At 35.3% G+C, this 15,857-nt stretch overlaps 1 protein-coding gene across 5 annotated transcripts in view; it reads left to right on the forward strand.

Annotated features, from left to right (window-relative positions):
- The window catches only part of KIF16B (kinesin family member 16B), a 152,948-nt gene that overhangs the window by 79,215 nt on the left and 57,876 nt on the right, over positions 1–15,857 (forward strand). For 2 of the 5 annotated variants that reach the window (XM_088134360.1, XM_088134368.1), the window contains 6 exons: positions 193–246; positions 3,398–4,738; positions 6,744–6,902; positions 8,205–8,310; positions 10,072–10,122; positions 11,205–15,090. In XM_088134360.1, coding sequence (XP_087990486.1) covers positions 193–246; positions 3,398–4,738; positions 6,744–6,902; positions 8,205–8,310; positions 10,072–10,122; positions 11,205–13,265 — 3,772 coding nt within the window. In that variant the 3' untranslated portion in view covers positions 13,266–15,090. Of the gene's footprint in view, positions 1–192; positions 247–3,397; positions 4,739–6,743; positions 6,903–8,204; positions 8,311–10,071; positions 10,123–11,204; positions 15,091–15,857 lie in introns of those variants that run through there. The other 3 variants (XM_088134377.1, XM_088134388.1, XM_088134365.1) reach the window with 2 other exon arrangements.

A 15,857-nucleotide genomic window follows, 5' to 3' on the forward strand; every position in this document is an offset into this window, starting at 1 on the left:
GGACCTAACATGTAGAACCAATGCTGATCATTTATCTCTCATATTTAATGTTGCTGTAGCATGGTTACAAATTAGATTGTACATAAAACTCATTTTCTTGAGAATATTAAATTATAGAATAGCAATTCCAATAATTCACCAACATTCCCTTTAAAAAAGTTTAATGTTGCTCTTTCATTTTTTAAACAACAGATTAGAATTCGAGAGACAACAAAGAGAAGAACTAGAAAAATTAGAAAGTAAAAGGTAACTTCTATTAATATTCCTTTGTAAAGCTGTAAATGACAGAGTTTGGGGTTTTTGTTTTTGTTTTTTTTGCTCGAATATTTTAATGATAAAGTTTAGGAATTGAAAAAAAGCAGATTTCATTCTGTTTTATTAACTTTCAAATGTAACAGGGTTTTTTGGGGGGGGGGGGAGAAGTCTAATGGCATTTATGTTGAAGTTCTGTTTCATTTGATTTGAGCTCTGTAGTAATCATAGGAACAGGTTTCTATAGCGTCTTAATGCCTTATCAGTGGTTTTAGAGAAGTCTAATGCCACAGTATTACCTGGACCCTTGTCCAGATGGAGCAATTGAGACAGTTTTGCATATATTATTGCACCTTCTTTTCTGCCAAACGTAATCTTCTGATTTATTTGTGTACCCATTAACCTCAGGCTTAGGCTGGTCCAATGAGGACACTGCTCTAATTTTGTTAGCAGACAGTCTATAGAAATATTCAGGGGGTCACTAAATTTTGTTTCATTATAATTGCTGTGAGAAGGCTTTGGGTTAATATTAGCATTGCCTGATTTTTGGACAGTCTGTAATTCTATTAATTTCCTGGACTCCCTCCCACCATTTTATTTTTATTTGATGAGTTGTAATGCATGATATTTTGCTCTTTGAGCATAAGAATATTTTAACTATCTCTCCTGAAGAACAAAGATAGCATAATTCCATTAGGACAATGTTACTTCCAATGATCACAGTAGAAAATCAATTAAGAGAACATAATTACAAGACAGAGATTATAGAAAATATGGCTTCAGGGACATGAAACTTTCATTTCCATAATTTTGTATCCCACGTGTATTAATACGTTCAATATATTCAGTCATGGAGAGGGGATCAAAATCTGCAATGGCAGCCATGGAAGTGTGATCCAAGCCTGCCCCTTTTATACATACATACACTGTACCTGCTAACTTTGCAGATGCTGACTCCTCCTGCAAATGTCACTCATACTGCAAAAGCCTCCCACAGGGTACAGGTACCTTCTTTCCAGGAATTTTTTTTTTTTTTTATCAAGAGTATGTTTTCTGTGTACTCCAAAAATTTGGCAACTCACCAAAAAATCTCAGTACTGTAGGCTAGACTGGAAAGTTGAAAAAATGAAAGCACTGGCAAATCATTTTATTTGCAATAAAACATAGGGATATCCATAAAGTCACCAGAACATGAGGGAAATTTTACTTGGATCAAAATAATGGAAAGAGATGGCAGTATAGAGAATGTTGGAAGCATTTTGAGTTAAATTCCAGATAGGAACTCTTCTGCTGGTAGAGTAAAACATTCTGGATTTAAGTCCTTATATTTGTCAAACTTCTATGTGCCCTGTGCGTATTTTCCAATCAAACATAATAAACATTTTAAAATATGCTGTAAGTATTATGGTGAGTATTTTTTACATTAAAATATGTTTAATGTATACACTGCGTGCACAATTATTAGGCAAGTTGTATTTTTGAGGATGAATTTCATTACTGAACAACTACAGTGCTCTCGGTCAATCCAAAATGTTAATAAACCTCAAAGTTGAATATTTAAGAAAGTAAAAGTGAGGTTTTGGCTTTCTTAGGAGCATATCTATGTGTGCACGATTATTGGGCAACTATTAGTGTGAGAATTATTATGCAACTAAATGAAAAACGAAAATTCCTCCATCTCACTCGTTTATTTTCATCTGTTAAAGTGAGAATAATAAACAAACAACTCAAAATTTACAAATAAACATTTCTGACATTTCAAACAAAAAATCAGTGACCAATATAGCCACCCTTCTTTGCAATAACAGTCATAAGCCTTCCATTCATGGAGTCTGTCAGTTTCTTGATCTGTTGACGATCAACTTTTTGTGCAGCAGCAACCACAGCCTTCCAGGCACTGTTCAGAGAGGTGTAGTTTTCCTTCACCATAAATCTCCCGTTTGAGAAGGGCCCACAAGTTCTCAATAGGGTTTGGGTCAGGTGAGGAAGGGGGCCATGTCATTATTCTTTCATCTTTGAGGCCTTTACTGGCTAGCCACGCAGTGGAGTACTTCGATGCATGCAGTGGAGCGTTGTCCTGCATAAACATCATGGTCTTCTTGAAAGATGCAGACTTTTCCCTGTACCACTGCTTGAAGAAAGTGTCTTCTAAAAACTGGCAGTAGGTTTGGGAGTTGATTTTGAGTCCATCTTCAACCCAAAAACGTCCAACTAGCTCATCTGTAATAATACCAGCCCATACCAGCACCCCACCTCCACCTTGCTGGCGTCTGAGTCGAAGGGGAGCTCTGTGCCTGTTACTGATCCAGCCACGGGCCCATTCATCTGGTCTGTCAAGAGTCACACTCATCTCATCAGTGCATAAAACCTTTGAAAAATCTGTCTTCAGATATTTCTTGGCCCAGTCTTGCCGTTTCAACTTATGTGTCTTGTTCAGTGGTGGTCGAGTTTCAGCCTTCCTTACCTTGGCCATGTCTCTGGGCACTGAACACCTTGTACTTCTGGGCACTCCAGGTAGGTTGCAGTTCTGGAATACGACAGCACTGGAGGATAATGGGTTCCTGGTAGCTTCACGTTTGAGTCTTCTCAAATCTTTGGCAGTTAATTTGCGTCTTCTTTTCTCAACACGTTTCTTGTGACCCTGTTGACTATTTGCAACAAAACGTTTGATGGTTCTGTGGTCACGCTCCAATAGTAGCAATTTCAAGAGTGCTGCATCCCTCTGAAAGACTTTTTACAATTTTTGACTTTTCAGAGTCACTTACATCTCTTTTTTGGCCCATTTTGCCTGAGGAAAAGAAGCTGCCTAATAATTATGCACACCTTGATATAGGGTTTTGATCTCCTTAGGCCACACCCTCCCTCATTACACAAATATACATCCCCTGATATGCTTATATCCAATAAGCATTCAGGTTTATACAGCTTGGAGGTGGAAAATATGCATAAAAATGATGATACAGTCAAGATACTCACTTGCCTAATAATTGTGCACATGGTGTAGTTGTTTTAATCATCAAGGGTTGTTTCTCAATAATTCTATTGTGATATAATTCTTCAAATATAAGTGAATATTATATTTTTAGGTAACAGCTATTAGATACATCTTTAGAAAAATAAAATCTCTTTCATTGAAACCTTCTAGGAAGCTCATAGAAGAAATGGAGGAGAAACAAAAAACTAACAAGGCTGAATTAGAGAGAATGCAACAAGAAGTAGAGTCACAACGTAAAGAAACTGAAATAGTTCAGCTGGAAATCCGAAAACAAGAGGAGAATCTTAAGAGGAGAAGCTTTCATATAGAAAACAGGATGAAAGATTTATTGGCAGAAAAAGAGAAATTTGAAGAAGAGAGATTAAGGGAACAGCAAGAAATAGAGCTTCAGAAAAAGAAACAAGAAGAAGAAATTTTTGGTAGAGTTAAAGAAGAACTTCAGCGATTACAAGAGCTTAATCAAAATGAAAAAGCAGAGAAAATGCAGATTTTTCGAGAACTGGAGAAGCTTAAAAAGGAAAAAGAAGAACAGTATTTCAAATTAGAAGTGGAAAAAAAGCGGTTGGAAGCTCAGGAGAGAGATCAGGCATTGCTGGTGGCAAACCTGGAAGAACAGCTTAGAGACAAACAAATCATGATACAGCTGCTAAAAAGAGGAGATCTGCAACGAGTTGAAGAAGAGAAGAAGAACCTGGAAGACATCAGAGAATCTCTTTTGCGAGTCAAAGAAGCCAGATCTGAAGCAGAGGAGGACTACGAAGAGTTAGAAAAGGTACAGTGTAACTTCATGGATTTTAAGAGGAAACAGCTAGAACAGCTGACTAGTTTAGAGGGAGATTTGGTTCAAGAAAGAAATCATCTAGAAAAACAGATAACCGAAGAACAAGAAAATCTGGATCATTTAAAACAGGCACACACAGAGCATTTAAATCTTGACAAGAACACGCCAGATACTGCACTAGCTGTTGAAGAATGTAACAAAATAAGATCATGTGAATATAGGTTGCGCCATAAAGAACGACAGCTTCTGTATCTCATTAATAATCATTTACCAGCTTTGCTGGAAGAAAAACAAAGAGCTTCTGAAGTTTTAGACAGAGGCTTGCAAAGCTTGGACAATACACTTTATGAGGTTGAGAAAGAAATGGAAGAAAAGGAAGAACAGCTTGCCCAATACAGAGCTAGTGCCAGTGAGCTGCAGCAACTTCAAGAAACATTTGAATTTACTGCCAACATAGCTCGTCAAGAAGAAAAGGTTTGGAAAAAAGAGAAAGAAATTCTCGAATCAAGGCAAAAACAGCAACGGGAGGCACTGGAGCAAGCAGTTGCTAAGTTGGAAAGGCGGCACTCTGCTCTACAGCGCCATTCTACCATAGAAATTGAGGAGCAAAAGCAGAAACTTGCAACTTTGAACAGCAGTTGTAGGGAACAGGCAGGCTTGCAAGCAACAGTGGAGGCACAGCAAAAAGCCCTGGAACAAGACCGAGAAAAGTAAGAAGAATCAGTGTTGCCCTGAATGTATGCACAGGCACAGATCCACATTCCCCATAGTTTCATTGAAAATAGTTAGTTTTAGTGCTGTAATACCAAGGGGAAGCATCCTGATTTTATTGTAATTGTAGAGTCATCTTCTCAGGAGGCTGTTGGGTCAATAAACCCAATGCAGCATTGCTTCCTATGTAAATAAAGGTTTTTGAGGAACAATGTTGACAGTACTGCATTTGAGGAAGAAAAATCCCCTCACCCCATTTATATTTAAAAATCAAGCATGTTAAATGTAATAATACTTCCCAGATCATGTATAGCTTTGCCCTTAAATAGGTTTTAATTCAGTTTCTTGGCTTCTGTTTTGTTTACAAAACCATTACTTTCTTTTAAAAAGTTTTTTCCGTCCCTTTAGGAAAAAACCTGAAGCCCTGAAATATTATGGTATAGAGTAAAATCTATTCTTATTTAGGCTACTCTGAGGAAATGTGGACCAGGGCGTATGTGGAAATCAATTTATGTAAATGTAGTTCTACAGAAAAGAATGAGTGACCCTGGCTTTATCTTTGTAGTTGAATATTCATATCTGAATAATGAATACAGTCATTTTTGTAGAAAGCAAACTCTTGCAAATGTTCTATGGTAACTTTTTTAAATATTTTTTTTACTGCTTTTTAATTAATGCCAAAAAGAAACACAAAACATAAAACACAAAAGTAATAATATGCTATCAAGAAGAAAAAACTTTTAAAAAGTGCTATTACAGAAAAGTGACAAAAATACAACAAAAACCTTAACATGGTATACCATTATAACAGTAAATAGTTACAAATCTATATATATTTATCTTATGCAAATATTATTCAGCTGCATATATATTTCCAACACATTTATGTGACAATCATTTTTTTAACCTACTGTATTTTGTATAAATGAGTCCCATATTTCATTATACTTATCCATACAAAGTCTACATCTATAGGCAGTCGTCTCATAAGTGGCAAATGCAATCATGTCTTCAATCCGTTGAGTGAATAGGGGCATACGTTATGGCAAATATTCTACGGTAACTTGATGGAGCTGAAGAAGCCAAATTTAGAAAAAGTTTTGTATTAGTAAAAATTCTTTACTACTTTTTTCTAGTGCAAATTTTAGATGATGACTGTGTGTGTGTCATATGCAGCAATATGCGCAGATTATTTTGTTTTGGACTGGTAGAAATATGAGATAGCATATACTTGAAAAAAATAATTGAAAATCCTGAACGTTAGTCTTCCAAACCAAATAATCTTGGTTTTTATTTTAATAGTACAGTTTTATGGTAGATTTCAATGAGGCACCAACTGACAATAAACTTTCAGATATACTTAAAAGCATCTATATTCTTCAGCAGTTGGAATGCTTAAAAATGTGTTTTCATCTACTGTAATTTAATACCATATTTTGACTTTTGCTCGTTCCTGTAGAATGATTGAAATCATGATTGAAGTTCTAAAATAAAGCAAGTTTGACAGGTGTTACTAATGATCTAAGACTCATAGATAACTCTACCTTTAAGAAGCTATTTCCTTTGAAAATTGCTACTAATCATTTGTTTAATATATTCTCATCCAGATGTAGTTCCCCACTGACAAATAATTATTTGATATTTAAGCAGTTTAAATACTTCTTTTTGTTAATATATCTATGTATTGAAGAAATGTTCACATCTGGGATAATATTCTGATTTAATTATTGTATTGGCTCTAGTCTCATGTCTGCCAACTTACACTTGGAGGTAAACATGCTTTGAAACAATACACTAAAAGTAATGTAAAAAAAAAAGATCTACTTAAGGGAGTATTATAAGCATTTTACAGGCAACTTATTTTTGCCTGGTGACACCTTTCCTACCCAACTCATCTTATTTGTGGTAAAGACTGTTATATAACCCCCCATTTTCACAGCTAAGTTTGAGAAACCCTACTGTGTTGATGAATCTTAAAGATTATGTGTTCAACTTTGTTGACAGTTTGGACTTGCAAATACAGCAGTTAAAACAGAAGATATATGAAGGTGATAGAATTGAAAAGGGGTATCCTGGAGTTGTAGAAGAGAGACTGTCTCATAGTAGTTCCCCTTCTAACATTGCAAAATCACAGACTCATTTTATGCCATTGGTTGATGACAGGTAAGTATACCCGGTTTTCTACTTTAAACAGATCTGTAACTAAGTTTTACTACTAAAGTGTTTTTAGATTATGCATCTTTAATAATATTGCTCGAATTGTACTGTAACACAGTAATATGGCATGGCTGTTTTGCTTTGAAAATTTGAAGTGTTTCCCAAATAAAATTTTGAACTTGCTTTAGCTGAAATATTTAAAATTGATCCCAGGGACTTGTACAATTTTCTGATCATCTTTTTTTCAACACTTGGGAAATGTGACTCTCTGTGCCTGCCCACCTTACAAACCTTATAGCCATCCATAGCTATAGGCACTGATTTTGTGCCTTGGTAACATTCACACAACAGGACAACCCCAACCTCAACCTCCATGCATTATTTGCTTGGGTTTAATGTGTTGGGTGACTCTAACTCCATATTTATTTTCTATTCTAAATAAAATCTCCAGGACAAATGCAACCAGGCTGTGTCTCTCTTCCCTGTTGCCATTTGTCTCCTTTCTTTCTTCCTTCCCCAGGACCCAGAGCTCTGCAGATAATATTATTCTCTGTCCACCCACTTTTCAACCCTTTGGCCACCCAGAAATTTGCAGCCTCAGTTGAACGCAGCCCCCCATAGGGTCATAACCTGCAGTTTGAGAACCCTTGGTTTAATGCCATATAATCAAGGGAATGTGAAATGTCCCCCAATAAATAAAGAGCTAAATCTTTCCATCACCTCAGCCGCTTGAGGTTGTTTTATAAAAATGATCTACACATATACCATATATCCCTTCCTCCTCTCTATCAACTATAAGATAATGCTCTCTTTTTATTATAAATAAGTAAATCTCAAAGTGAGAACTAGAAATCTGTGCTGCCAGTCGTCTTGTTGCTGTTGAAAATAATACTGTAGTAAATCCCCTTTTAAATTTTAATGGGGGATTGGTATTGATGGCTCTGTATGTTTTAACTTAATAGGGGAATTGACTGTTACCAATTTTTTTGCTGAGTACCATTAATAACTGTAGTAAACTTAAAAGTAGAGCAAGCAGTTTTTGCTGTAGTTTTAGAGACATCATGGGTTTTATAGCCTATCCAAAGCAGGTAACAATATATTAATGCTATAAATCTGCTAGTTATTAAACTACAATCATCATGTCCTATCCCTAAACACCAAAAGCCATTGAGATCAATATCTGTTTTATGAAAATAAATAGCACAATGATTCTTCAGTTCTGTGTTCTAGATTACCCGAGTAGCAGTGTTCCAAAGGTCCTTTTCTAACTAATTCTTTCTATTAATCTGTGATGTTTAACATTTCTAGAATAAATACCTTTATTGAAGAAGAAGTTCAAAGACGCCTTCAAAATATTCAATACAGCTCTGGAGAAAATAGTATCAATCATTTACAGTCTATGGAATGTACAAGGGTGAGAAAATACAATTGTTGGTTTTTAAGTTTATAATCACTTCTAATCTGGCAGTCTTTTGGGGAAATCATATTTCCTTCATTTTCTCCAGAGAGTTGATGTCTTAACATGATGTAAGAAAGCAAAATTATTCCTCATGAATGAAAGATGTTGTTGTGGTGGATGATGAAGATAATGTAATCTTGATGATGACGATAATAGTAATGCTTCATATAGTCTAAAATCCATGTTAATTTAGAAATAACAAGATGGTTTATTGATTTTTGCTTAGTATACCAAAGATTACACTGTGTGTGTGTGTGTGTGTGTGTGTGTATGTGTGTGTGTTTATTTGAACAGGGAATTTACTTATCCTCAATTAAGTCTTGAAAATCTATTAATATAACTTATGCTAGCTGATCTCTGAAAATCTAAAGAACAAATGGACCACACAAAAATATTGCAGGGTGACCCTCATTTATATATGCTGTGATAGTTATCCTCACCTTCTCCCAAAAGTGTGAGGCTCCAAGGCCATTATGCATATTGGTAGAAGAAAGAGGTACAAGAATTTAACCTTGCCTCTTGCATTTTACAATTTGCAGTTGCTAGATTGCTTCTTTACAGCTTTTCTAGGTTTTGTGCTAAACATAAGTTATCAAAGTATTATATCCTTGAATGACTGCCCTGTGAGCCTTCTCTTCTAGTATCAGCCAGAAGAAGCTTGATAGTAAATAATATTAGCTAATATATAGCTAAATGACGATAAATAGTACTAAATAGACGGCTTAAAAAAACTGGGCACAAGTCGCATGAGACTGAGAAAGTAGGAGTGCTCATGGTCTAGGACAGTGTTGTCCAAACTTGGCCACTTTAAGATGAGTGGACCTCAACTCCCAGAATTCCCCAGCCAACCATGCTGGCTGGGGAATTCTGGGAGTTGAAGTCCACTCATCTTAAAGTGGCCAAGTTTGGACAACACTGGTCTAGGAGTATAGTACCAATGGAGAAGCTTCATTTATTAAGGATTGTAAGGTGGGGACATGGCTAATGGGATGAGTTGACCACCCTATGCCCAACGTGAATATATGACCAGCATTCAGTTTTATTATTTAGAAGGTCATTACTAATTTTCCCTGGGTCTTTCCAATGTGTTTGCACTCCCTAGGATGTACCACTAGTTAATTGCTATGAATAATATGCCCTCCCCAGCATATTATTGCCAAGGCTTATGGGTAATAACTTCTTCTAAATAGGATTGTAGTAAAACAGGCATATATTCACACATGCTTCTAACTTTGGGACTATGTATGGGATACTTGCAGTCCTGCATACCTTGTCATTTGGTACATGGAGTTTTCCTGTACTCTGTTTCACACACTGAAGGTCAGGGCTAGTAAACTGAAATATATGATTGCTTTGTGTACCATATCTATCTTCCTGTTAAGCCAATAAAGGAACTTGCTATGACGATCTCAAGATATTTAACTTGTAAATGTAATGGAATAATTATGTGTTGTTTCCTACTTTTAGGACCTACTAGGCATTTTAAAAGTGAATATATGCCAAACCATATTGATATTCAATTTATTAATTATTAGAAATTGCAATTACCAGGTAGCTACTGTATTTTCTGTTCACTGATGCTAAATATTTTAAGTCTACTTTAACATGCCCATTTTAGGTTAAAATTGCCTTTTATTGCTAATATACTAATGAACTAAGCTATTTGTTATCTTTTGGGGGGCATTTTTTTTAAAAAATGGACATTTTCCTTTTCAGGATAATGAGAAGTTTCATAATGGTGCTGATCAACGCAAGTTGAAGTATGAGGTAAGTTATAGCTTGTCAGCTTGAAGAAGTGCTAATATTAAATTATGGCATGCTCTGTAATTAAATTTCTTAACATTTCACAGCATAATTATAATTCTGTATTCCAGCAAGATTAATGGCCAATGGGAAAAGCCTTAAAATTAAATCTTCTACTATGGTAAAGATTTGGGTAGTTGTGATTGTGGTAATAATATACTAATACTGATGCTGCAACAGTATCCCTTTCAGATGTTTTAAGAGAGGATCTAACTTTATGATTAGAGATAACTAATTACAAACTAGCAACACTGCACAGAAAATTACCAAAATTCCAATATAACCATGGACTGAGAGGGGTCATACCTCTAGTCAAGATTTTAGAATCTGAAAGCAAGATAAATGAAGGTTCCATTTTCAATATATTTACAACTTAATGCAGAAATATTATATGCAGTATTGTAGATGTTTTTCTGCTAGCAGCACAACTATTAAAGGAGGGGGATGGGATTTGCAATTTCCCACCTGCCTTTAAAATCTCTTCCAGAGTGTTAGGTTGTGTTCAAAGATGTATGGAGCTCAACATGCAGCAATGGGAAAAGAGGAAGAAAAAGTCCCATAGCGCAAGCAAAAGTATGTTCACAAAATGTTGGATATAATCCATCCTTACTTACAACTAAACATGATCGATTTCTTGCCAATGGATTTTAATTGCTGTATTCCAAATGAAAATACAGTAAATATTTACCAAAAATATTTTCCTAATTATTTTTAAAGATTTGGAATAATAAGAGGCAGTCCTGATTCATAAAATAATTTGGAGTTCTGTTGCTGATTTAAGGATATGGAGTGATTCTGCAGAAATTAAAAGAAATGGATACTGTTCTAAATGCAAGATGATGGAAAAGAAGAATCACAGCTTTTCTTTTTGAATCAGATCTTATTCAGCATAATTTGAATTTGATCCTATTCAGCATAATTTGATTTTTATGCTATTTAACACAAACATGCATAATATGACAAAATGCACATCTAGAAATTTAAATTTGAATAGTTTTCCTGTTAAATATACAAAAGCACTGTTTTTTTTTTTTTTACATTTTAAGCAGAAAAGAGAGTCTTGGGTGTCCTTTCATGGTTTTCTGGCATTGTCTAATGATGACAGCAAATATAACCAGGCTGGTGAAGACACAAAGGGATCAAAAATCAATAGGCAGGACAAAGCCATAGAAACACTTAATCCTTTTCCAAGGAGGATTCAGGATTTTTGCATGACTCAAGGAAATACAAATGAAGGGAAAGAGATAGAACAAGAGTATGTCAGCTGGAGGTGCACTGATGGATGTGACTGGAATCAACCCAAAGACATAAAAAGCAAGAGAACTTGCTCTGACAGCCCCACATATTCTCTTCCTGACAGATGTGGAATGTTTGACTTGTCAGACAAAAAATCAATATTCCTTCATTCTAGAAACAAAAATCTAACTAATCATTGGGAAAATAAGAACATGGAAACAGAGTTTGATTTATTTAATTCCTACCACATGCCAGCTTCAGAGCCCATATCCTCTGCTCAAGTCCAGCCTGGTGCTTTCCATTTTTGGTCTCCCCAACAATACTATAACAGAATTTCTCAAATACATCAGCAGATTTCAAACCAGAAGTTGGATGAAAGGGCTGCAAATGACATCAAAAGACAACTACCTGAATCACTTACTGGATCAAAGCAGAATTATAGGCTGGGACATCTATTTAACTTATTCGGCAATGTTTACCATGGTTCCATTTGTCAAGAATTTAAGAATGGTTGGTTTTCTAAACGGATCAAAGATCTAGTCAGTGTCTGTCACAAAAATGAGAAATGCACACAATTGACATCATTTATCAGAAGCTTTCCAGTTATTAAAGATATACAACTAAATCTGAGTTTAGGTTTGAAGGTAAACAGTGCAAGCCTCAGCCCAGGAAGGCCTTTAGGAAAAGAAGCTACCATGAATTACTTATCGTCACAAATCTCAGTTGATATGCATACAATAAATCATGCTGTAGAATCTAGTAACCTTTGCAAAAATGATACGCTGATTCCTAGTCTGGTGCTTAGGCAAAATTTTGTGGACTTTTCAAAGGATCTTCTGAAATTACAAGAATATTCTTGGGATGAACTGCTACAATATGTGACCTCTATCTTGCCAGAAATTTGTGCCAAGACAAATGAATTAAAAGGAATATACTGGATTGCAGTGGGAAGCTATAAAAAACCTGGACCAGAACCTGCTTGCTTGCTTTTATATGATTCTGTTTTATATGCCATTATTCCATCAACCAATCAGTTAGAAAGCAGTCAGAACTCTCTGGATTTTTTTCATGTTTTCTCAATCAATACTTTAAAAGAAATCCAAATTGGTTATGCTGGACAAAGCATCACACTTTTGGGTCCCCATGTAGAAAATGTAATGAAACTATTTACCTTTAACAAATACTTTACACAAAGAATATGCCATGATATACTTAGCACTGTGATATCTCCATTAGATCATGCTTGCTTAAATCACCCACTCTTAAATGATGATCTGTTAAAACTTTCTCTTGACTGGAGTTCAGCAATCACTGACTTAGTTTTGGAAAATGATGTGCGCCTGTCGTGCAATTTTGAGAGTGATTTAGCTGACCTGCTTTATTTGCTCCATGAAAACATGGATATCAACAAACCTTTTTTAGGTGAAATTAAGGTAGTGCTCTATACAACAGTGAAACTAGCAGGTGACATCATATCCCTAGTCCTTACTAATACTCATATTGGTCTTATACAGGAAAATAGTGCCTTGTGCCCAGTATCTAGAGTGCTGCATTCCATAGACAATCAGTCACAGTGTGCCAAAATTCAGCTGTATTCTTTAAGTGAACTCAGATGTGTGATTGTCCCAGAGAAAGAGAATCTAAGAAAAATTGAGTTTGTATTTTCAAAAGCAAGTAAGATTGGTTCATCCAATAGTTTGCTGGATGTTTCTCAAGGAGAAAATAATACCCAGTTGGAATCTGTTTCATCCTTTTGTCATAACCAACAAAGCAGTCAGCCTTGCATCTGGAGACTGACTTTCAGTTCGGATGAAGATGCTGTTAGGCTAATGTTGCATTTGACAGGACAGTTAAGTTTGAATCCTCCTTAGAGTTCATGTACAAGTTAGTCTTCATGAGAAAAAATACATATAAAACAAATATATCTCTATTTTTGTCTCAGTGTCTCTTAGTGAAAAACTATGCCAGCATTTCAACTCAGAGTAGCTTTACAGTATCTTAAATGTTTCTGATCATTATTCCTAAATATTGGTTTCATGCATCAGTATTTGCTCGTTAGGTTAATTAAGAAACACATTCCTCTTCTATACCTTTTTGCTTGCTATATGACAAAATATTAACTAGAATCCTATGGCCAAAAAATATAGGAACTAAATCTGAATTCACTTCCTTATTGCATATATCTTAGACAATTTGCATTTAGAACACTTCCATTCAGACATGACTTTAGGGTTGAGTTATGATGACAGTCAGTTGTGGTACACGTCCATACATCTGTGATGAGGAGATCAGTTCTCAACTAGCAATAAATAAATGGGTTAGTGATAGATCCAGATGAATATTTGTTCTCTGTCCTTGGCCAAGAAACACTTAGCTTAAAGACAGCTGCTTGTCTTTGGATATTATCTACCATTTCTCCTTCTCACCACATTTATTATTCCTTCTCACCTCATTTATTTTCTTTCATTGATAAATTAATGTCTGTTCTGATTACTGGGATTCTTTTCCTATGTTATGTTGCCTGCTTTGCAAATTATTTGAAACTATCAATGTATAATTTACTTTTTCATGCATAAATGTTGAATTCTGAATATATGTTGAAAATTAAGATTACTTGATCCATTTTTCAACTGTTATGTGTGAATTACTGTGTATTACTTAGAAACTGCCTTAAGAATTATTTCACTGGACAGTAGAATATATTAACATTTAAAAAACAAACATGTAAAAGTGTGTAGGATAGGTGGGTCTTGACAGAAAAATATAGTTAGCTTTTAAGTCTACACACGCACACACACACACACATTCTTTCTCTAGACAGAAATTTGTATTATGAAATTTCTTTTTTAATATGCTACATTAAAAAACTCGCTATGATTACCTTATTAAATGTACTGTTAAGTAATCATGTTATAGTGTACATCAAAACTGTAATATCTGTAATAGCCTTAAAAATGAAATTATTAAGTTGAAGTTATGGTGGGAGTTTATTGTTGTAGTGTGATACAAAATTCTTGAGGGGGGAAATTTTTGGCTTTATTTAAATACAAAGAGGGAATATATAACAGGATGGAGGGGAGATAAAGCCAAGGACACTAAAGAGTGCCTATCTTTAGATATTGCTTCAAGAATACAACCTGACATTCTGCTGGCTTTCCGCTTTTTGTAACAATGCAACAAGCCTTTTTATATTACAACCTCTACCTCCAATTCTCAACTGTCTCTTAATGTTCCATCTTCATCAAGTAAAGAAATTAATGTACATGAACATTGATTCAGTTCTATTTGTTTTACATGTTAAAAAAAAAAAAGGAAAGAGGAAACAAAAACTCTTATAACTGGTCTGGTTAGACCTTACAATCTTACAACTTTGCCCACTGGAATATAATTTAAAAGAATAGGCTCATTTATGAAAACCAAAGAGTCTTCTAAAACAAAATGAATGCGTAAATAACATCTATCCAAAAAATGCTACTATAGCACAGGATCACTTCCCATGTTGCATTTTGAGTATAGTGTTTCAAATCAGTGCCTTTGTGAAAAGTCCCCTAAGTATGATTTTTTGTTGTTGTTGAATTAATTTTAAATTTCTACAATTAATTTTAAATTTATACAAATTTGATATCAGATGCCAAAATAGCTTTCTACTGATTGTCATGTATTGGATACTCCAGATCATTATTCCATGCTTCTCTAAATTTCTGAACATCTAATTTAATATATTTTAAGAACTGTTTATTTTAGATTTATTATTTGTAAAAAACATGTTACATCCTCTTGTACTAGAATGTGCTCTTAAACACTTAAGGCAGCTGGCCCATATCCATACATCAAAGGTATTACAATTCCAGGTCCCATCTATTAAAAGCTGTCATCTTGTGGGACTGAGGAAGTATCCCTTCTCTGTCACAGTCTCCACCCTCTGGAACAGCCCCCCACGCGAGATACAGATGGAACCCTCTCTCTAGGGATTCCATAAAACCTTAAGATCTGGATGTGGCTCTAGGCCTGGGTTAATTTGTTTGGGAGGCCCCTTTTGTGGTTTCTTGTTATTGTCATCGTTGTTTTAGTCTGGGCTCTTTGTGATGTTTTATGTTTTTAACTGTTTTTATTGTTTTTTAGATTTTGTAAGCCACCTAGAGTCTCCTGGAGTGGGCAGTCATTTAATCCTATTAATTAATTGTCAAAGTGTGGTCTACTGACCACAGATGGTCTGTACAGGTCTATCAAATGGTGTACAACATCCTCCCCCTTGTTCACTGGTCAGGACCCACCAAGCCTCAGCGCCTCTTCCCTATGTTAACCAACAGTTAGCTGTCCTGAGGCCGTTCCCTGCCTATACCTGATTCCACACATTCATCAAAAGGATGCTGGCCAGAGCTCACTTGCAAACCCATAACCCATGTCTCCATATATGCTGCCAATCAGCTGGCCAGACCAGAGCTCCCCAAATTCACCATCAG

Source organism: Python bivittatus, unplaced genomic scaffold (assembly GCF_059951505.1).
Source record: "Python bivittatus isolate LINGU-HERP-01145 unplaced genomic scaffold, Pbiv_v1 ctg000020_np1212, whole genome shotgun sequence".
Lineage (NCBI taxonomy): Eukaryota > Metazoa > Chordata > Lepidosauria > Squamata > Pythonidae > Python > Python bivittatus.